The sequence below is a fragment of the Pelophylax lessonae genome (genome assembly GCF_965119305.1).
Source record: "Pelophylax lessonae genome assembly, chromosome: 11".
In the NCBI taxonomy this organism is placed as follows: domain Eukaryota; kingdom Metazoa; phylum Chordata; class Amphibia; order Anura; family Ranidae; genus Pelophylax; species Pelophylax lessonae.
In genome coordinates this window covers 134,490,135-134,513,991 of record NC_138778.1, presented here as the reverse complement: position 1 = coordinate 134,513,991, position 23,857 = coordinate 134,490,135, and the positions used below count along the sequence as shown (strand labels likewise).

Genomic DNA, 23,857 nt, shown 5'->3' with positions numbered 1-23,857 from the left:
TGTGCTTTGTAAATTAAGTTTATGTATAAGAGTTTGGTTTTATTTGTTTCAAAAATGTCACCAGTTTTGGCCAGTGATCTTTAAACTGCAGCCCGTAGGCCCAGATGTGGCCCTTTGCTTGTTTTTATCTGGACCTTGGGGCACCGTGCCATTCACTGACACCAATGATGGGGCACCATTTCTCCCACCGACAACATTGGGGCACCATTCCTACTTTGAATACCAACAATGGAGCACTATTCCTCCCACTAATATCAATGATGGGGCACAGTTTACTCTCAATTACCAATGATTGGGCACCATGCCATCCACTGACACCAATGACGGGACACCATTCCTTCCACAGACACCAATGATGGGGCACCATTCGTCCCACAGGCACCAACAATAGGGCACCATTCATCCCACAGGCACCAACAATAGGGCACCATTCCTACTTTGATTACAAACAATGGGCACTATTCCTCCCACTAAAACCAATGATGGGGTACTGTTTACGCTCACTGACACCAGGGAATTTTTTAATCCAACTTGCCAGAGTCTGGCCCCTCATAAGCTTCCGGAACAGTAAACTGGCCCTTTGTTCAGAAAGTTTGAAGACCCCCGATTTAGGCAATAGGGAAGCATATGTGTACACTTCTTTCTGGATGTGGCAAGTTGAAGTCTTAAACCTGAACTCAATGCTGATTAAATAACACAATTTAAGTTATTTATCTATTCATTAAAATACAGCTAATAGATTTACCTAACTCTGCCTTTATATCAGATTCATGTAATCTCATGTACAGGAAGAGAGGGGGGCAGCAAAATAAACCAGTCAGGCACTACTGGATTTCACAAGGCTGTCAGTCTAACACTGGGAGCTAGCTGAAAGAAGGAAAGACTTCACCAAAATGGTGACCATTCTTCGCTGTCCATTTTAAAAGCTTGGGTGTAGTCAACAATGACTAAACTAGATTGCCTAACTGCAGTGAAAAAAAGTGAGGTCACAGACCAGGAAAGTGCCCAAAGGCATGAGATGTGCCTTCCAAACTGGTCAGATCTATGATGACCCATAGTCTATGGGGCAGTACATAAAGCAATCAAGCATGTTAGAATGCCTTTTTCAATTGCAGTTATTTTCTTTGGAGCAGAGACTGTCTACACTGGCTCTGCTTCCCCACTTGATTGTCATAAACATGCAACTAGAGCGCTCCAACTTTTATGAAAATGTCTCAGACAAGACATCAGGAGATAGTAGTCAGGTGGAGTTGGGTTTGGTCCCTTTTAAGGTCTGCTCCTTCTATTTTGGCCTCTGGCCACCATCCACGTACAGAGTGGATGGAGAACCTCAAGGGCCCTGGAACCTGTGTATTTGGTAGTAGCCCAGTTGCTTACGGTGTCCACGTGCAAAGCAGCCTGGGTACCGCTCAAAAGTAAAAGTGTACAAGCATGTCCAATTGTTCATTACCGCCTATGCTCAGCTTTAGTTGTGCACTCTGATTAGGGTCACCTGTGCCAAAAGAAATAACATTTAGTGTCAAACCTTGTTTGCAGCCTGTCCAGCATCCCCTTTGTCTGACAACTCCTCAGCTCTCCGCTTTATCATTGTGCAGTACGTAATGGCGATACGGCACATATCCTACAAAAATCAATTTCAACAACATAAGTCCATCTTTTTTAGGGACCTTCTTTTTTTTTTTTTTTTTTTTTTTTTTGGAAACTATTTTACATTCTGTGTAACTTATTGACATAAAATATATAGACACAATCTCTAACACAGCAAGCCAAAAGAGAAAATAAAATAAAACTGAGATATGCTGAAGATGAAGTACAATTTGTTATGGACCATGGATGTTACCATTTTGCATCTGATGTCCTATAAAATGTTCATCCATAGTACACAGGCCTGAATTAACAATGGGAATTGTAGGCCTGTGCCCACAGTTGGCCAGCTTGAACATGTATTGCAAAATATGTGAACTAAGATTCCCTGTTTTTATGCAAAGAATATGTATAGCAGTGTGCAAAGTATGGTAATTTCAGAATCTTTAGGGGTCAAAGTGACACTAAGCTCTGGTTTAAAGCAGTAGTAAACCTATACAAGGAATGAAAAAAAAAAAAAAGGGGGCCCCCCTTTAGGTTTAAATCATAATGTACTAATATGCACCGCATACTAGCACATTATGACAGACTTACCTGCACACGGAGCCCTCCATGGCAGCGCTGTCATGGTTACCTGGCGCTTCCTTTGTCACCAGATCCTCCTGAATGCAGAGCATCACTGCGCATGCATGGGTGACGTCAACGGTACACATTTAGGAGATATTAATTTACCTACACATAAGCCTGATTGTAAGCTTACCTGTAAGTACAACATATAAAATAGAGTTTACTACCACTTTAAAAAATATATTCTATTCGAAGATGTATTCTTCACTCAAAGAAGTCCCTTCCATTGCTCTTAGCTTCCTCCAAATCTCCATTTTCCATTTTCGTTGTTCCTGCGGCTGCGATCTGACTTGCTGTTAGAAGGTGGCTACATTCTCCATGGTTCTATTGTATGTAAGAATGTTGCCACCCTCTTCTGCTCACACCCAAGATCGACTATGGACTCTCTGATGTGTAGTGTGCTTAGAACAGTGTCCATAGCCACAACTAACACGCACTGCTCATTCGCAAACAAATGGAGGTGAGGTTGTTTGGGAGCTGATGGAAAACAATACAAGAAGACAAACACAGTAAGAACAATTTAAGGAAAAATAGAATAAGTAGGGGATGTGTGCGTATTATTTTTTAAAAATAAGGATGTCTTCTAGTGTCACTTTTTTTTTAGGTATCTGTTTAGGTTCAAAGGCAAACTCTGCCTTTTGCGTATTGATTGAGGAGCAGGGAATGCTGCCGGGTTACCATAGAGCTGGCCATGGACTGGATGGTGCCCAGCCTTCTCTATTATCTCTTTGATGATCTCTATGATCTTTTTTTTTCTGGAAAGCAAAGATCAATACTTTTTTTTTTTATCTCATGCTTTCCAGGGTAGAGGAGAGATCTGGGGTCTTATAGACCCCAGATGTCCCCATAAAGAGAACCCGTCATGCCTTTTTTTGTATCACAAGGTATGTTCACATCTCTTGCGATAGGAATAAAAGTGATTAAAAAATAAATAAAGGGACAGTGTAAAAATAAAAAAATAAAATAAATAAGTTTGAAAAATGTCTGCGCAAATACAGTGTGAAATACAAAATTGCAACACCCACCAATTTATTCCCTAGGCCCTCTGCTTAAAACTATATATAGAATGTTTGGGGGTTTTGAGTAATTTAAAACAATGCTGTTTTTTACATGTAGGAATGAAATGCCAGAATTGGCCTGGGTGGGAAGTAGTTAATAAAGATTTATATAGAATAAACATGGCAGACAGACTTGTAGTTCTCAATGTAACATCCGGTATTCATAGTCCATTGACACTTCCTCCAGTTCTCCAACTAAAAGCCCGTACCTCAATGCTGGAGGAAGAACCTGCAGGAGCCTGACATTGCACCCACAATCCACTGATTGCAGATGCAACGCTTTGCAGGCTCCTATGCAACAAATTAATAATTAAATGCACATTTTTTTTACAGGCAAATATATGTACATGTATTATTTTTTGTAAAAGGTAGACTTAGCCTTTAGGTGTTAGGTTAGTAGATGAGGATGTGTTAGCATTGGAGGTAGGCTAAGGGTAATTTTAATTTTAAATGGAAGATAAAGTGCTAAGGGTAGGTGGAAAGGGTAAGTGTTGGGGGGAAAATAAGTGTTAGCGATAGGTGGGTGATAGGTCAGAGCTGTGTTATGGCCCTCTAGAAATTTTGAGCAAAGATCATCCTTCCTGTTGGGGACTAGGGGTTCTTCAATGTATTTGGCAGGGCTGACACACATTTATGAAAAAATGAAAATTTAGACATGTTTGATTCATTTAGATACAAATCAAAATTCAGACAAAATTTATGTATCTGAATTTCCGAATCACAATAGTAACGAATGTCAACAAGTCCAAAATAAATTTAAATGAAATTAAAAAAACAAAACAAATTATCTAAATTCGAATTTCAAAATGAATTTGAAATGGAAGTAAGATGATGATTCCTACTTAGGCTGCTTTTAATAATAGAACCAAATAGAATAATATAAAACAGAATAGAAAATAAAGGAATAAAATAGAATATTAAATAAAATAATAGAATAGAACAGAAAATATATGCTATAATATAAAAGAGTAGAATAGAAAATGAAATAGAAAAGAAAATAGAACAGAATATAAAATATAGATTAGAATATAAAAGAATAGATTAGAAAATAATTGAATATAAAAAAATAGAATAGATTGGTATAGAATAAAATAGAACAAATATACACTACATTACCAAAAGTATTGGGACACCTGTTCATGTGCCTGTAAAGGCAGGCGTCCCAATACTTATGGTGATATGGTGTAGATTCGAAAATAAGGAATCATTTTACCATACCGAATATGACAATGACATTATTAACTAATTATAAACTTATAGAATGAATCTGAAACAAAATAAATTTTTCTGTTGTGCACATCTCTAAAAGAAACATTCAGGGAAATTCAGTAAAGCAGTAATAACACTTTCCTGGTGCCAACTTTATTTGTAACTACCTATGCCTGATTCAGGCAAAAATTTGCATACACCTCAGTAACATTATTGACAGGTGCGCCAATTTCAAGTAGTTCTAACTACTACCACTTTACGGCAAAGAGGGGCATATCTATGACAGCTTCCCACACAGGGCTCTGTCCTTGACCATTTTCAGCAGTCTGTTGGGAGATTCCCCAGCTGAAAGCTAAATAAATGAATGAAATGACACCCTTTATGAAATCCCCCACTGTGTTCACTGTTTCCAAACTTTTCCACATATGGTAGAAGAGGCATATGTCGTAAAAATAACATGTTCTTTCCTGTTGGTTAAATTCTTCACTTCATTACTAGATGTGCTGCATTCGCAATGTATATTACATGCTTAGCACTCAGCAGGGTCTATCTCTTTAAGACCCTCCATTTTCTTGTAGCCTAGGGGCGGGTCTGCTCTCTACTGCCTAGGGCAAGTCTAAACTTGTTCTGTTCATTCTAGCTTTAGCCACCGTAGTGACCAGATCCACAGGACTTCTTAAAGCTATTAGATTGCAGATCTGATGAACACCAAAGCCTATAAGTAAAGAGTTTTGCTAGTTTAGCCTGTGTAGAGGGATGCTAGACATTTGTATAGATAATATGTGTTTCAGTGTGTAGTAAGCAAGCACATGTTAGTTAATCCCTATCTTTTGTATAACTATGCATAATGTATGTTGTTTGAATAGCCATACGTATATTTGTCTTTTATATGTTTGTTTCACAGTTTTAACACACACACACATATGCGCATGCACATTATATCTCAGTAAAGATTGCATCAGTTAAAGAAACGCTTCTTTCATTGAGATTCGGTTTAAACTTGATGTGAAGCTGTATACCTAAAGCAACACACAGCCAAGACATTACATTAGATATGTTAGAGAACTTTGTCAATCATCTGTACCAACATTACTGTATGTACTCTTTTTGTATATGTTCAATAAAAAATGTATGGAAAAAAAAAATATGGTATAAGAGGCATGAGAATTTAGAAAACCCTGCAAATGTTGGTAATACCTGGATATACCACCCCTTCCTGTATCATTCCACTCCAAATTAAAAATTCTGACGAGGCTTCTTTGGTGTGTAATGACTAGATTTCTATATACGGCAGACTTGCAGTACAGTCACTCCTTACCTCAGTGAATTTCACCATTATCATAAATGCTTCCTCAGGATCAGGCCAGGCCAGCTGCTGCCATGTGCGTCCAATCTGTGTGAAGCATGTTGACAGGTCAACCGTAGAAGAGCTGTGCTTCTGCAGCTCTGAGAGTGGAACCAGCTGAAAAGACATTACAATATATCATTAGCACTACAGGTATACTCCTGGTTGAATCCATCACCTGTCCCCAGGTACACCAGACTGCTGAATGATGACTTTAGAAGTTTTTAGTATATGATAATGAATAGCACCTACTTAATCTGATTTCATTTTCAGTTTATTCCTGTAGTACAGGGAGCATGCAGGTCTATAGATGAGCTTGGGTGTCCTCCAAACCCATCTCTAACCTGAACTACTGCTTTTTTGTATTCAAATGAGCTGCAGACCGGGTCATTCCCATGAGCGCTGCAGGGATGGGAATGACCCAAATGGCCGCTCATTAACCACTTATGCCCCAGAGGATTTGGCTGCTCAAAGACCAGGGCCTATTTTGCAATACGGCACTGCCTGACTTTAATGGACAATTGCGCGGTCGTGCAAAGCTGCACCCAAATGAAATAGACATCCTTATTTTCCCACAAACAGAGGTTTCTTTTGGTGGTATTTGATCACCTGTGCGATTTTTACTTTTTGCGCTATAAACAAAAAAAGAGCGGCAATTTTGAAAAAATAATATTTTTCACATTTTTTTATATGAAATTCTCAAAAAACATTTTAGGCCAATTTGTCCTCTGCTACATATTTTTGGTAAAAAAAAATAGCGGATTTTGATTGGTTTGCGCAAAAGCTATTGCGTTTACTAACTATGGGAAAGATTTATGTAATTTTTATTGTTTTTTTTTTTTTAACTAGTATGGCGGCGATTTGCGTTTTTTTTTTTTTTTTTTGCGGGACTGCGACATTGCGGCGGACAGATCGGACCCCTGACTGACATTTTTTACACTTTTGGGGGTACCAGTGACATTACTACAGTAATCAGTGCTATAAATATGCACTGTTACTGTAAAAATGACACTGGCAGGGAAGGGGTTAACTTTATTAGTGATCAAGGGGTTAAGTGTGTCCCTAGGGGCGTGATTCTAACTGTCAAGGGGCGTGGCTTGTGATGTAACCACAGAGACATACGATCCTACATAGCAGCTCATCTCTAGAAGTTACCAAGCATTCATTTCAATACAGAAGCACATACAAGCTCGGGTACTGTAAACCTTGCCAAACCACTGTATACAATTTATTAAATGTGCAAACATACACCATATGGTCACCTGACCCTCACACCTTTGATGAGGTTTATGGAAATCTCATTTCAAAAAGTATAGTTTTGGATCTTTTCTGCTTATCAGAAAAATTGCCAGGTAAATATATATTTTTTTCTGCCTATCAGAGAGCAGGATCTGCTAGTGAGGTCTGCTCATGGTGCTCAGGTGCAGCTCAGTTTTTCTGAAGTTTTTCACACTGGTCCAATAGGGAGGCATATTGGACAGTGGGAAGAAACCTGACAAATGAGTGCACAGACATTTAGGACAGCCCTGGTGATTGGCAGAGGAAAGTGCATCCGTGCATGCTGGGATACTGTATAAATGCCAAGGGCATATGTGCTTGGGGTCTTTTTAGCTGGAGAGCTGAAGCAGCTGCCCCTCCTCTGTAGAAGTTGCCATGCGGCCTCAGGTGGTGGACCTGAGGGCCTGAGAGTCAGAGGAGCTGAACCCAGAGGTCCTGCAGAGCTGACTTGAAGGGAGACACTGGAAAGGATCCGATTCTGCATATAGTGAGTACAAATCTGTGTAATAGGGCCTGTCCTGAGAGGGCCATCCCTTCCATCCCTTCAGCTAGGTCAGTGGACAAGTGTCAGTCAAGGGGATGCTAGAGAGTGTCTTGAAGATAATGTAGTTGCATCAAGTCTATTGCTGGAGAGAGCAAGAAGACGTAACCCCTTCCATACAAGTGGCAGTATGGTTAAAGCAGAGTGTCTGCATCCACAAGTAACCTGGTGAGGCCAAGTGAGAGTTCTTTGTATCAACTGTAAATAGTGCAAGTTGGAGTATCCCACTATTCTTTACTCCCATTCAAGTTCCACAATAAATACCAAAAACCAAAACCCCTGGACTGTTTATTGAGTAATGAGCAAGTGGGAGTAAGGATGAATGTGTGAACTGTCCCTAAGTGACTGTCTGCAGGTAACCAGAGGAGGCCCAAGAAGTCATCACACAGCAAGCCCTATGGGGACAGTGCTACACCAGATTTTGGAGTGTATGTTGAAATGTTTGTCCATTCATCTAAAAGAGTATTTGTGAGATCAGGTCCTGATGTTGGGTGAGAAGACCCGGCTCACAGTCAGCGATTAAATTCATCCTAAACGTGTTCCATAAGGTTGAAGTCAGGGCTCTGTGCAGGCCACATGAGTTCCTCCAAATAAAACTCATCAGACCATATCTTAATGGAGCTGGTTTTGTGCACCTGAACTCACCCATGTCACAACATTTTATTATTTTTTTTAAAAACATCATACATGATCATTAACTATGATCATACATGATATAACCATTTGATAAAAATAACCAAAATTCTTTGAAAAAAATGTAAATATAGTTGTTTGGTTTCTTACACAGTCCTGGTGGAGGAGTAAATGAGAACCATTTGGTAATAGTTGGCTCCGCTTTGCTATGCTGTATTTAAATGCTGAAATTACTGCTGATGACATCATGTACAGGCACAGTACCCTAAAGCAAAGTAAGGTTTACTTCTAGTGGGATGCGATAAAGCCACAGAGCCTTACATAGCAACATGTTCTTGCACCTGGGATTTTAAATTCCTAATTTAAAGCAAAAGCTCACTTTTTACTTTTTTTACTCAGACTTCTTTAAAATTCTTACCAGGTCTATTTGCACAGCTCTTTGGACTCTCTCAAGTGCAGTGGAATAGGCTTTCTTCAACCAGCACGGTAACGCATCTGCAAACCATCGGTGGGATTCAGACAGTGGTAGAGGTGAATTCCTAGAAGATGGGGAGAAGGTCCAGAGTGATTTCTCAGATTACATTATGTGACTTCAGTTAAGAAATATTGTTGGTAGCAGGGATGTATCTATGAATCACAATTCCCTGTTTTATCCTATCGGGGTCCCCAAACGTACTGGCTCCTTAGCTACCCCTCTTTGCAGTACCATGCCCAGTGGTGTATTTTGGATTTGTGCTGCCCTAGGCAAGACTAAAATTGGGCGCCCCCTCCTATGTAAATTTGCCCCACTCCTTTTTTAACGGATGTGGCTCCCTCCAAAATTGAAGGACTACAAGTCCCAGGATTAACCCCTCACGAGAGGGGAGAGAGGGGGGATGAGAGAGAGAGAGGCAGGATGAGAGAGCGAGAGGGGGGATAAGAGAGGGGGGGGTGAGTGAGAGAGCGAGAGGGGGATGAAAAAGCGAGAGGGGGGATGAAAGAGAGAGGGGGAATGAGAGACAGAGGTGGGGGTGAGAGAGAGAGGGGGGTGAGAGAGAGAGAGAGAGAGAGAGGGGGGTGTGAGAGAGAGGAGATAAGAGCAAAAGAGAGGGGGGTGGGAGAAAGGAGGGAATGAGAGAGGCGGCTCTAGCAACCAGTGGCCAGGGAGAGAGAGGAGGGGTGAGAGAGGAGGATGAAAGAGAGAGAGAGGAGGGGGTGTGAGAGAGTGGGGGGATGAGAGCGAGAGAGAGGGGGGAGAGAGAGGGGGGAATGAGAGAGGCAGCTCTAGCAACCAGTGGCCAATAGAGTCTCAGGTGGAGGGGGGGTGGCTTTTTTGCTGCCCCCCTGCAAAGTGCCACCCTAGGCCTGGGCCTTGTTGGCCTAGGCCAAAATACAGCACTGACCATGCCTATACTGCACATACTTTAAAAATCCTATTTACCCTGGTAACCAGTGACATATATTGCAGATCTGGCATAGCCCCCTTTATCGTATTACCCATGTTCATTAGTAAGCTCCGGTGGGCGGATCGGTGAAATGCGTTGGGCGCGTGGCCTGGCAGGGGTTCAGGCTGAGACTACCTTCACTATCATACAGCAGGTCTTGACTTGATGTGCGGCTCCTGGGAAACTTAGTCACTCTCTACCACTCGCTTTTGTTTGGCCACTACACCGTTTGGCGTTCACCACCTCCCTCTCCTTTTCTTGATGCATCTGACCATCTGATCACACGTGTTGAGAGGCTAAGGTGTGAAAGATGCAAGCAAAACAGTGGCTAAGGGGCTAGCACTTCAACCTAGCAGCACTGGGGTCCTTGGTTCTAATCCAAACCATAGCACTGCCTTCCTGGAGTTTGCATGTTCTCCATGTGCCTGTGTGGATTTCTTCTGGGTACTCTGGTTTGCTCAGACACTCCAAAAAGACATGCTGGTAGGTAAATTAGTCCTAGTATGTATGTGAGCATATAGACCTTAGATGTTAAGCTTTTAGAGGATAGGGATAGATGTGAATGTACAAAATACTGAATATATACAGGGGTTGGACAAAAATATGGAAACAGCAGGTAAAAGAATGAAATCGTTACCTAATTTGGTGTTGGGCTGCCTTTGGCATCCAAGACGACCTGAATTCTCCTGTCATATAATATATTATATATGACAAATATAAGTAGCGTATAATTGAATCTGATACCACTCTTCATGCAAAAATTGTTCCAGTTCTCGCAGAGATGCCGGAGATGGAAAACAAGCCTGAACAATGTTCTCTATAATTGACCACAGTGGCTCTATGATATTGAGATCTAGCAACTGTGGCGCCCAAGGAAGGTGCAAGAGTTCATCTGCATGCTCATTAAACCATGATTCGACAATGCCAGCTCTGTGAATCAGAGCATTATGGTCTTGGTAAATAGCAATGTCTTCAGAAAACAATGTCTGCATCATAGGGTGCACATGGTTGGCCAAAATTTGTACATAGTGGCTGGCAGTGACTCAACCTTTTAAGGTGATGATGGGGCCTGCAAATACCAAGATATGGCTGCCCAAACCATGATTGCATCGCCACCACATTTTACTGTTGGCACAAGATGGTCCTGGTTGTAAGCTTGGGACAGTGTTCTCTACACGTAAACACCTCCGGTGGTTGGGAACAGTGTGAAGCTGAAATTTTCAGGTCCATATTACAGTCTTCCCTTGATCGATAGTCCACAGTTTATGGGAGTTGCTATACTCTCTCCTCTTCTGAGCAGTAATATTTGTCACATATGACTCTGTATTACTAGCAGTGCACAGAGTTAATGATGAATGTGAGGCTTCCCACCTGTTAGCTAGGTGTGTCATCACACAGCAGAAGCAAAAGAACGTGAGGAAAGGGGGATAGCCCATTTTAAGGCCCCCCCTTTCCCTCATGGGATGATGGCGGTAGGGGTTTCAAGCCCCCCGTTTATTTTTAATGGGGGGGGTTTGTGATGGGTCAAAAAAGATCAGCTGATTTGGAATATTCTGGTAGTTCTGGGGGGTCCTCTAGGATAGGTCATTTAATGTCACCTGACGTCCCAGAAATTCCCAGGACCCCTATTTAAGCAGGAATCTGAGGGGGCTCTTTGCCAGTCATCAGAGAGATATTTGAAGAGCTCCCCACTAATTTTGTTTACAGTTTTAAAGTATTTATTTATTAAACTGTCAGTTTTTTAGGCAGATCTGATCGGATCCTCCATGCATCCCTATGGGGCAGCGGATGTCAACGGTGACATGTCCGCTGACACCCGCTGCCATCTGCATCCGGATGAAATGGAAACCCGTGGAATCCATGAAATCCGGATGGATGGAAACCCTATTTTCCATCTGTCCAGGGGATTGGATCGGATGGGATCGGATGAGAGCGGACAGGCGGTCCGCTCTCATCCGATTCCCCCATAAAGTGCAGCAGGGCTCTGACACCTCCCTCTCCGCACACAGAGCAGAGACGGAGCTGTCATCCGCCGGCTCAGCGGGGATCTGTGTATTGATCCCCCGCTGAGCAGCATGGATCCGCCTACGGAGGCGGACTGTGTGAAAGAAGCCTTACAGGGAATTGGTAGTTGTTAGTATTTGTGAAAACCAATAAACAAGGCAGTTTGCTGTGTCTAATGTTCTTTGTATGTTTGGCGTTTATGCCGCCTACTGTCCCATGTTACATCACTTTTGCTTTCAACACAAAACATGTCATCACTTTCGCACCTGCAAATCATGAAGTGTTTCCATATTTTTGTCCAACCCTTGTATATACACAATATTACCAAAAGTATTGGGACTTCTGCCTTTACACGTACATTAACTTTAATGGCATCCCAGTCCTAATCCATGGGGTTCAATATTCTGTTGGCCAACCTTTGCAGCTATAACAGCTTCACTCTTCTGGGAAGGCTGTCCACAAGGTTTAGGAGTGTGTCTATGGGAATGTTTGACTATTCTTCCAAAACCGCTTTTTGCGGTCAGGCACTGATGTTGGACGAGAAGGCCTGGCTCACTGTCTCTGCTCTAATTCATCCCAAAGGTATTCTATCAGGTTGGGCTGCAGGCATGTCAAGTTCCTCCACCCCAAACTCCCTCATCCATGTTTTTATAGACCTTGCTTTGTGCACTGGCACGCAGTCATGTTGGAACAGGAAGGGGCCATCCCCAAACTATCCCCACAAAGTTGGGAGCATGAAATTGTCCAAAATGTCTTGGCATGCGGACGCCTTAGGAGTTCCCTTCACTGGAACTAAGGGTCCAAGCCCAACCCCTGAAAACAACCCCACACCATAATCCCCCCTCCACCAAACTTTACACTTGGCACAATGCAGTCAGGCAAATATTGTTCTGCTGGCAACTGCCAAACCCAGACACGTCCATCCGATTGTTAGACAGAAAAGCGTGATTGGTCACTCCAGAGAACACGTCCTCACTGCTCTAGAATCCAGTGGTGGCGTGGTTTATACCACTGCATTTGACGCTTTACATTGCACTTGGTGTTGTATGGCTTGGATGCAGCTGCTCAGCCATGGAAACCCATTCCATGAAGCGCTCTATAGACCGTTGTTCTGTTAATCTGAAGGCCACACAAAGTTTGGAGTTCTGTAGCTATTGACTCTGCAGACAGTTCGCGACTTTTGCGCACTGTGAGCTTCAGCATGCGCTGACCCCGCTCTGTCACTTTACGTGGCCTATGCCTGAGTTGCTGTTGTTCTCAGTTGCTTCCACTTTGTTATAATACCACTAACAGTTGACCGTGAAATATTTAGTAGCAAGGAAATTTCACAGATGGACAGGTGGCAACCTATCACGGTACCATGCTTGAATTCACTGAGCTCCTGAGAGCAATCTATTCTTTCACAAATGTTTGTAGAAGCAGTCTGCATACCTAGGTGCTTGATTTTATACACCTGTGGCCATGGGGGTGATTGGAACACCTGAATCCAATAATTTGGAGGAGATTCTCAATACTTTTGGCAATATAGTATATATATATATATATATATATATATATATATATATATATTCATTCAATCTCAGAAGTGGTGAAGAGCACGGCAGTGTTTGCTTCAATGCTTCAGTGCAAATGCAATTAGGCCGTCCCACTGGCCATATATAGAAAAAGTCCACAGGGATTGCTGCACATAGAATTTATTGGAAAAAAATTCCATGAGGTACAATTCAGTACATATCAGAAGTACATATCCGAAGCAGTCAGGAGAGCTTTTCACTTTAATTATTGATGGGGTGCAAAAAACTATCAATGTGTTAATCGTGAATTGCTTCTCAGAAAACGAGAAGTTCATTGGATTCACTCTTTGGATACATTACAGTCTAAAGGGTTAAACTCAGAACTAGATTTATATTTATTTGTATAAAAAGATTTTTTGTATATATATATATATATATATATATATATATATATATAGTGTATAATATATATATATATATATATATATATATATATATATAGTGTGTTTCCATCCGTTCAGATTTGACGGATTGGATCGGATGTCAGTGGACATGTCTCCACTGACATGTCTCCGCTGACATCCGATGCCCCATAGAGATGCATGGGGCATCCGTTTAGATCTGTCAAAAAAACGGACAGGCGGATCTGAACCGTCTGCCTGTGTGAAAGGGGCCTTATAGTCAGAGATGTATAGTAACTAAGTAGAACTACTTCACTACTGTACTTAAGTACTGAAAGGCGGTATCTGTACTTTCCTGGAGTAGAATTTTTTTCTCCTACTTCCACTTTTACTTCAATACATTTTTTCGATGATTTCAATACTTCTACTCCACTATTTTTTTTGTGCTGCATAGTTACTCGTTACAATTATAAAAATTACCACTGCCAGAACAGTAGATGGCAGGTTTCATGAAGTTCAAAAGAATGTGTATAATGTCATGTGTAAATCAGCGCATACGAAAATAAATGCTACTGTATGTATAAATAAAATGGTCTACATATCTGCTGTTAAGGGGAAAGAGAACCTCCCCCAACCAAGGAGAGTCACAAGTGTACATAGACCTTTTTTCTGGTAAGAGGCTGATTTTGCTTTTTTCATTGGAAGTTGAGAGCACAGGTTTTGCAGTTTTGTTTCACTGGAAGAGTCTATTTGGATATTATTTTGCACTTACCTTCATCCGCCGGGTAAGGGGGAAATCCACAAGGTGGTGGGAGTCTGCACCTATTATTTGGAATAGCACCTGTTTGATTCCTGCACCTTTGAAAATATATTCATCTTGTTTTGTCACATATATATGGTATTATGGTATTATATATATGGACTTTTTATTGACTTTGATTTCATACACTCTTCCTTTATTTCATTATTGGAATATATTGTTGTATATCACATTGGTTTATATATGATTTTGCGCACCAATAAGCGGTGGAGAAAAAAAAAAACATGCAGGGAAGAGAAGGAGGGATGCTTTAAAGGGGGAAGGGAGGGACATACGTTATCTGTTTTTGTTTACAAAAAGTTACAGCCAAAGGAATTGTGATTGTCCTTTAGGTTAATCATTTGAAATAATAAAAAACAATATGATGTTCAAACTTTTGACTTCTTTCTTTAATAACTACATAACACAGTACTTGTACTTTTACTTTCAGTACTTGAGTAGCAAAATTTAAAAAAAACTACTTGCAATACTTAAGTACAAAAAATGTTGAATACTTTAGTACTTCTACTCAAGTCACTTTTTGATCGAGCACTTCCACTTCTACTCAAGTCACTTTTTGATCGAGCACTTGTACTTTTACTCAAGTATGGGTTTCGAGTACTTTATACAAGTGTGCTTATATTAATAGGTTAATCATTGGATACTGCTGCTAACAATGTGTTGAGGAATGGACTCGCTATATGTAGCCACATCCTAGCCTTTTAAATTATGAATTGAAAAAGTCTGTGTTGTCTTAATTGCTAATTGATGGCTGAATGGATTCCTAATTGTTATTGAAACATATATAAGTGTGTGTATAGCTAACGTGTTAGCACCCTTCTTCACATAGAAATACATCTATCATACCAGCCCGAAACTGTTATGCAAAATACTTCTGATATGTACTGAATTGTACTTTATGGAATTTTTTTCCAATAAATTCATTAGTTTGATAAGATAGAAAAATTCTCCGCAGAGAGAGGATACCAAAACATCTGGAAGGCGCTTCAAGTCTGTTATGGGGCTATGCCTGACTTTGTGATCACAACTGTGTAAGGATACTGCCATCTAAAGGTGTAATCTTGCCCCGGCTGTCTCTTCTGCCTGAAGATTACCTATTTGGTAGTAAGTTATGGAGGTTGTGAAGTTCACGCAGAATGAGATAAAGTTGATACAACGAGTCAGAGAGCTGCTGGCGACTGCTGTGGTTGGCAGGTGGGAGCTGACTTATTAAATTCTGGGAAACCTGAAGAAATGAGAAAAAAAAATATATATAAATTGGTAGGTCAGATCGGAAGAAGCCAGAGTTATTCAGGTAAAATTCTAAGGAATTAGAGACATATACCAGTTCCTCCAGTTCCTGGAATGTCAGACTGAATACATCAATCTTGATAGTGCTAAGGAGAAAAGAGAACTATTAGATGTAGAGATTGTGGACCGGAACCAGAAAAGGTCTAGCCTTTAAAGGTATGACAAATATTTTGTCTTAAAGTTGAACTCCAGGTATGATCTTAATTGCATATGTACATTGGTCCAGCTTGGACCAACGTAAGTACGCATAACTCATACCTAATGGACTCCTGTGGAAGCTAACAATCACTTTAGCAGTTGGCCCTACTACAATTATCGCCACAATCTTCTGGGTCCTGTGCTGCTGCCATTCACAGAATGCCTTGTAATTTTTTATTCAATGCTTACAAGAAATTTTCTGATTGGATGGGGTGGAGATATCACAATTTCCGTGTTGTCTAATCGAAGAATGCCTTCTAGTCACTGGAAAAATAAAGGCACTCTTTAAATGACGGCAGTGCAGAGTGAGCAACCCCCTGTGGTCAGTATGCAGTGGGGCAACCGCTCAGCACAGGACCTGGAAATCACAGGGATCACTGTATAAGCACCAACTACTTCCGTGATTATTAGGTTCTCCAGTGGTCCCTTAGGTATTAAATATGGATACTTACATATGTCTAAGCTTGACCATTAGATTTTAAATATAATTAGAATTAAAATTAGAATCATACCTGAAGCTTAGTTTTAATTTAACTTCTGATAGTGATAACTTAACTTGTGATATAATTAAAAATATAAATGTGTACTTATTAGTTTCTTACTTGATAAAACACTTATTGAAGTATTTGTGACAATTCTGAAGGTCAGTGGTGACATCTGCCACCAGGCTTAGCAAAGACTTCAAGTTTTCCTCATAGCCCTGCAAGAAATAATATAGGTTATATTAATTCTGGAAGAAAGGGAAATAAATTGATCACCACCATGTAATCCATTAGTCTGGAAACCAAAATGATCTGCCTTAGAATCTGCCAGGTTATCTTTATCAGTAACATGGAGGTCAACAGCACATTGCACAGCATTCCCCCTAATAGCAGAGCCTCCCCCTCAGTGTTCCCAAAACACTCTTTACATCAGAGTTTCCTTCTACATTAGAGTCCACAGAGCTCCCCTTGCAGTGAAATTCTGCAGACTCTAATGTAAGGGGGTCTCTGGGAACCCTGACCTAAGGGGGCTCTGATGTAAGGGGGAACGCTGTGGTGTAAAGGGGAACTCTAATGTAAGGAGGGTTCTGGGAACCCAGATTAAAGGGGAATGCTGGGAACTATGATGTAAGTGGGGGCTCTGGTTACCAGAGACCCCCTAATATCAGAGTTACCTATTACACCAGAGTCTGCAGTGTTCCCCCTTACATCAGAGTTACTTCTTAAAACAGAGCCCCCAGAGCTCTCCCTTACATCAGAGCCCTTCCATACAGTGTAAGGGAACCCTGCGGATTCAGATGTAAGGGGAATCCTGCGGATTCAGATGTAAGGGGGAACTCTGCAGATTCAGATGTAAGGGGGAACTCTGCAGATTCATATGTAAGGGGGAACTCTGCAGATTCAGATGTAAGGGGGAACTCTGCAGATTCAGATGTAAGGGGGAACTCTGCAGATTCAGATGTAAGGGGGAACTCTGCAGATTCAGATGTAAGGGGGAACTCTTTCAGTTGAGATGTAAAGGGGAACTCTGTGGATTCAGATGTAAAGGGGAACTCTGCAGGTTCAGATGTAAAGGAGAAGTCTACAAATTCAAATGAAAAAGGGTAACTCTGTGGATTCAAATGGAAGGGGAACTCTGTGGATTCAGATGTAAAGGGGAACTCTATAAATTCGGAAACTCTGATGTAAGGGGGGACTCTTGTAATTAAATCCATAGGATTAGAAATGTTGTTACAAAATATATGTAAAGTTTCTACTACAAAACAAAATAATTTGCTATGCGCTGCTAAAGTGTTCGGGTTTGGCTTGAAGAAAGGTGGCAACCCTACCCAAGATGATAGGAAAGGGGGCCTGCTGCGGGACATGCTAAAGAGTCCCACTGTGGAACCATAATAAAGGGCCCCTTCACAGAAATAAATGCCTCGAGGATTGGTGGGAAGGGCCCTGGTACCAGAGGTCAGGGGGCCTTCATGGTTTCTTGCACCGGGGCCCTGAAGGTTCTTGTTACGCCTCTGACTATGGGATTTGTAGTGTGCAAAGAGCAGTGCACATGACCACAACTAACATGCACTACTCGTTCTAAGCAAATGTAGGGGGGGGGGGTGGAAAGACTACTCATCTATGGCCAGCTTTAGACTAGGTAATGTCCTTGACTGGAGCTTAAGGCCTGTTTTTTTTATTTTTATTATTATTATACTTTTGCTGTATAGGTTGACATATTAGGAATTGGTTCATGCAGACATGAAATATGAACAAATCATATCCCTCTATAGTGTGTACTCAATCCAGAGCACTGGGTGTTTCTGTCTGCTATCAGCATGAATTATTTCTGGTAAGTTTTCCTAAAAACAAGAAGTAAAAAAGTGACTGTGGAGGGAGCTCCAGCGCCCCTTTGATTGAGAGCCCCAGCTCTGTTCCTGTATGAAGGGGACTGTGTTCCTTCCCTACAATTAGCTCTCACTGAGCTCTGCAGAATGTAAACTCAGCTCCCTACCTCCTGCTTTCAGAAAGTTAGGACAAGCCCTATAAATTCTGCATGTTGAACAGTTGTAGAGGTGAGAAGACTGCAGATAAACAGGTACAACATATGTTGGAGGATTTTGTTTTATTTCTGTGTATTGACTGAGGCCGGTCACGCTGGGTATATGGAAGGGTTTAGAACCACTTTAAGCATGCCTGTTATTAAACTGTAGAAGTGGAAGCAGACTTTCCTAGAAACAGTGCTTTCATGTTGGAAACTTGACTAGCCCCTAAAAAATTCAGCTAGTTCCTAGTGGACAGTTTACCAAGGTGTCATAGTAACAGTTACCAAACCTACTGAAATCAGCCAAAAAGCTGATTGCTATGTACCTTTAGATTAAAATCAGCATAAAAATTTGTTGAGGTAGAATAACACATTTGTGACCCTAGTCTTACCTGTATCATTGGCTGGAGATGCTGTTTCTTCAGATCAAACCACTCATGGGTTCCTGTCTAAATTGGAGAATGTAAATAAAAATTAGCCATGTACACCAATACCCTTTCCTGAAAAGAGGGAAAAGCTCTCCTGACTGCTACCTTGATAGCCTCAGTTATCCTGTCCTGCAAACTGGGGGTCGTTGAGCACAGTTCTCGGAAAGCCTTGGTCTTACACGTCTGGATCAGCACCCTGCATGTGAAATGAATCCATTTTTGTAATTGTGTAATTGAACATGAAATATTCCAACTCAAAAAAAATATTCATACTTAGCATTATCTATATTATATATTCATTAAAAAAATGTTCTTGATCATAAGGAGTTGTATCTACACTACCGGTCTTGTATGGACACTTGGGCTTTAGTAAAAGGGGTTCCTAGCTTCTAAAAGCTAGGCCTAAGGATACAGTAGGTGTTACCATGGGGCCTATGTTTCCCAAATATCCAAGAAAGTACAAGATAGATCCGCTGCTCCTCTCTGTCAAGCCCTCCACTGGCTTCCGCTCACCCAACGAATTAAATTCAAAATACTTACAACATCTTACAAAGCCATCCACAGCTTAACCCCCAGCTACACCACCAGCCTCGTCTCAAAATACCAACCTAATCGCTCTCTTCGTTCCTCTCAAAACCTCCTGCTCTCTAGCCCCCTCGTCACCTCCTCCCATGCTCGCCTCCAGGACTTTTCCAGAGCCTCTCCAATCCTATGGAACTCCTTACCCTTATCTGTGCGATTATCTCCCACTCTATTAGCTTTTAGGCGATCTCTGAAAACCCTCCTTTTCAAAGAAGCCTATCCTACAGCTCCTAATAAATGTACCTCCCTTTTCTCCATCAACCCATCCCCCACAGTTATTGCCTTTTGTTTCACTTTACCCTCCCTTCTAGATTGTAAGCTCTAACAAACAGGGCCCTCTAGTTCCTCCTGTTCTGAACTGTATTGTAACTGTATTGTCTTCCCTCAAATTGTAAAGCGCTGCGCAAACTGTTGGCGCTATATAAATCCTGTGTAATAATAAAAGATAGATAGTTATCTCCTCTAAGGGGGTGGTTCAGAATGTGGAGTATCTTCATTGAGGTACAAGGCAGAATACTTCCCAGCTTCCTGATGATTTCCCCACCTTCTCCCCCCATTTCTAGTGACTTTTACAGCTTTATTGGCAGGTTTTACCTTTCCAGCAGTCAAATTGTCTATGACTGATGTCCTTAAACTGATTGCAAATGATCACCTTGTAAAACAACTCATTCTGTTTAAAATATAAATGAAAGGCAAAACATTTGTGTATAGATATAAAAAAAAAAAACATTATAAATAAAGTTTTCCCTTTTTTTATAAGTGATCACATTCCCTCTTTTCTTAGCTGCATAAGAGCGAGGGGGAGGAGAAGCAGCAGCACACTGAGCTTCCCAGTGAAAGGCTGTGGGGGGGTGTCAGGACATGCTTGATCAATGGAGGAAAGCAGGTGAAGTCCCCAGCATAACTAGAGAACTGACCACGGGGACTAGCAGGAACAGCAGGGATTTCACACAAAGGAAGCAATACAAAGAGAACAGGATACTTTCTCATACAAGTACATGGTACAGCAGGCACATCGCAGGAATAGCAAACAGGAAATAAAGCAGCGCTATCTGGATATTAAGATAGCTCTGCCTTTTTTTTTCTGTTTGCAGTTCTAGTCACTATGTGTACTAATCCTGACGGCTGTATCGGTTTGGCCCCTGGGCAGTAGACAGTGAGATTCCCTATACGGCAAAATGCTTGGGACACTTTGTTGTTTCTACATAGCAGGAATATGAAATGTTGGGGTAGCAAACACTTTATTGGGTCTCTGTTAGTCTGATATCAGGCCTAATCCCTTGCCAGATGAAGCTACGCAATAGCCTTGCGAAACACGTTGACGTGACGCCGCACCCAACATCTCCGGAAGGTGGCGAGCAGGAGGACGCCAAGTCGGGTCATCCGACCCAAGACAAGGGACCTGTCGGTAAGAAGAGGATACTCCACTGCCTTCCCACTCGGATGAACACGGCCAGGGGGGCACAGAGCATTTATAGAAGGACGGAGGTATATAGCACGGATTCAGTGTCCAGTAGGGTAATGTACTATATACCCAGCTTTGACTGGACTTTCACTTTCCAGCCATTTACAATAGGATAATTGCTACTTTGACTTTGATTCCTATCTAGCACATTTTGTGGCCTCGCAGTCCCCCCCTGCTGCCATCATCCCCTATGGTTTACCCTCCATGGGCATCCCCGGACACCTTATAGGAATATACAATCTTAAAGGCTATTAAGAGACTCTTATCCTTCGTATACCGTCCAAGCGGGACCATACCTTGACCAGGAGCCCCTTCCTTTTGAACATATGTGGACTTCATCTTCCACAGGCATTGTGAAGATCAGGGTCATAGTGGTAGTGAGACCCCCATAGTTGGAATAATTAATTTTTTCCTGCCTATTCCTTGACCTTCCACACTTCTCCTCCTCCCCTGCTCAGGCAGTATCCACCATCCCCTACTCCATCCTCAGAGCTCCAGCTCCCAGGGGGCTTACATATAGAGGGATCCCTAGTACTTGAATCATTGTTAGCAACATCATACGGCGTACGCCGTGGGAAACCGTCTATAAGCAGTAGGCACCTGGCGTCTGGCCTGTCGTTCATATTTGAATTCATGTCGTTTGTCCTGTCTTCTGTTCATTGTTGTTTGTCGCCTATGGCATAGGTTCAGAGACTGAGAATTTTCTCAACCGGGCTTTTATGTACCTTGCAGTTATTAAAATAAAGTCACTTTATATTCCTTACATATCCCACTGCCTTAAATTCTTTGCCAGCATTACAGCTTCTTATTCCGTGTCTATACGGGGTATTTTTTGGATGCATGTTTTTAGCTATGTTGACAAACACCCATAGGTGATGGTCATGCTGGGATAATTACTTAAATGATTGGCCTAATCACTATACATTTTTTATACGCTTAATCACTTGCTGACTGCCCTATGGCAGTTTTACTGCTACAGGGTGACCGCTGTGGGCAGGATGATGTATACGTGATCCTGCACTTCCAGGTAGGGGTCGCAAATGCATGCCCCTGGCGGCTCGCTCCCGCTGTGATTATACACAGCTGGAGCTAATCAGCGGGTAGGGCGGACTTGATGTCAAAACAAGGCAGATTGCTGTTCTGACAGGAGGGAAGGCATGGATCCTGTGTCTCTGTAAAGCAGGGACATGGATCCATGCCTTCCCCTAGTAAAAGCACCTCCAACACTAATAAAACACTGGCTAGGTACACATTTAACCCTTTGATCGCCCCTGATGTTAACACCTTGCCAGCCAGTGTCATTAGTACAGTGACAGTGTATATTTTTAGCACTAATCACTGTCCCCAAAAAAGTGTCAAAAGTGTCAGTTAGTGTCCGATTGTCCGCTGCAATATTGCAGTCCCGCTATAAGTCGCTGATCGCCGCCATTACTATTAAAAAAATAAATAAATAAAAATTACATAAATATATCCATCCCACAGTTTGTAAACGCGATAACTTTTGCGCAAATTCGGATTTTTTTTACCAAAAATATGTAGCAGAATATATACTGGCTTGCATTTATGAAAAAATTAGATTTTTTACATTTTTTTAATTGGATGTGTTTTATAGCAGAAAGTAAAAAATGTTGAGTGCACGTGCTCGGCGTCATATCCAGAGGTTGTCTTTGGGAAATAGACGTATGAGTGCTGCCAGCATTGCTGCAGAGGTTGAAGGGGTGGGTGGCCTGTCAGTGCTCAGACCATACGCTGCACACTGCATCAAATTGGTCTGCATGGCTGTCGTACCAGAAGGAAGCCTCTTCTAAAGATGATGCACAAGAAAGCCTGCAAACAGTTTGCTGAAGACAAGCAGACTAAGGATATGGATTATTGGAACCATGTCCTGTGGTCTGATGAGACCAATATAAACTTATTTGGTTCAGATGGTGTCAAGCGTGTGTGGCGGCAACCAGGTGAGGAGTACAAAGACAAGTGTGTCTTGCCTACAGTCAAGCATGGTGGTGGGAGTGTCATGGTCTGGGACTGCATGAATGCTGCTGGCACTGGGGAGCTACAGTTCATTGAGGGAACCATGAATGCCAACATGTACTGTGACATACTGAAGCAGAGCATGATCCCCTCCCTTCAGAGACTGGGCCACAGGGCAGTATTCCAACATGATAACGACCCCAAACACACCTCCAAGATGACCACTGCCTTGCTAAACAAGGGTAAGGCTGCATTCACACTTGAGCGTAGCGTTTTCGTGCGTTTTTTTACCGTGATTTTACTGCGATTTTTACCACGATTTTCAGGCGTTTTTGGAGGCAGGCATTGACAGCTATCAAAAAACGCTGGTAATCAGCCCAAAAAGAAGCTCATGTACTTTTTTCAGCTACAGGCATTTTGCAAAACACTCAGATGTGAACAGGGGCCATTTAAATTCATGGGGTTTTACTTGCTGGGCGTTTTGGAATGTTTTTTTGAGCGTATTTGGAGCTGAAAAACGCTCACAAACACCCAGGTGTGAATGGAGCCTTAAGGTGATGGACTGGCCAAGCATGTCTCCAGACCTAAACCCTATTGAGCATCTGTGGGGCATCCTCAAACAGAAGGTGGAGGAGCGCAAGGTCTCTAACATCCTCCAGTTCTGTGATGTCGTCATGGAGGAGTAGAAAAGGACTCCAGTGTCAACATGTGAAGCTCTGGTGAACTCCATGCCCAGAAGGGTTAGGGCAGTGTTGGAAAATAATGGTGGCCACACATAATATTAACACCTTGGGCCCATCTTGGACATTTTCACTTAGGGGTGTACTCACTTTTGTTGCCAGAGGTTTAGACATTAATGGCTGTGTGTTGAGTTATTTGGAGGGGACAGCAAATTTACACTGTTATACAAGCTGTACACTCACTACTTTACATTGTAGCAAAGTGTAATTTCTTCAGTGTTGTCACATAAAAAGATAGAA

The 23,857-nt window shown here is 41.8% G+C and overlaps 1 protein-coding gene across 2 annotated transcripts in view; it reads right to left on the bottom strand.

Annotated features, from left to right (window-relative positions):
- UNC13D (unc-13 homolog D) overlaps nucleotides 1-23,857 on the bottom strand; it is a 162,921-nt gene that overhangs the window by 49,622 nt on the left and 89,442 nt on the right. For both annotated transcript variants that reach the window (XM_082271700.1, XM_082271701.1), the window contains exons 16-23: nucleotides 18,965-19,055; nucleotides 18,824-18,880; nucleotides 16,529-16,626; nucleotides 15,763-15,814; nucleotides 15,533-15,663; nucleotides 8,694-8,814; nucleotides 5,797-5,940; nucleotides 1,526-1,621 (exon numbers count right to left, since the gene is read on the bottom strand). In XM_082271700.1, the coding sequence (XP_082127826.1) occupies nucleotides 1,526-1,621; nucleotides 5,797-5,940; nucleotides 8,694-8,814; nucleotides 15,533-15,663; nucleotides 15,763-15,814; nucleotides 16,529-16,626; nucleotides 18,824-18,880; nucleotides 18,965-19,055 (790 nt within the window). The remainder of the gene's footprint in view (nucleotides 1-1,525; nucleotides 1,622-5,796; nucleotides 5,941-8,693; nucleotides 8,815-15,532; nucleotides 15,664-15,762; nucleotides 15,815-16,528; nucleotides 16,627-18,823; nucleotides 18,881-18,964; nucleotides 19,056-23,857) is intronic.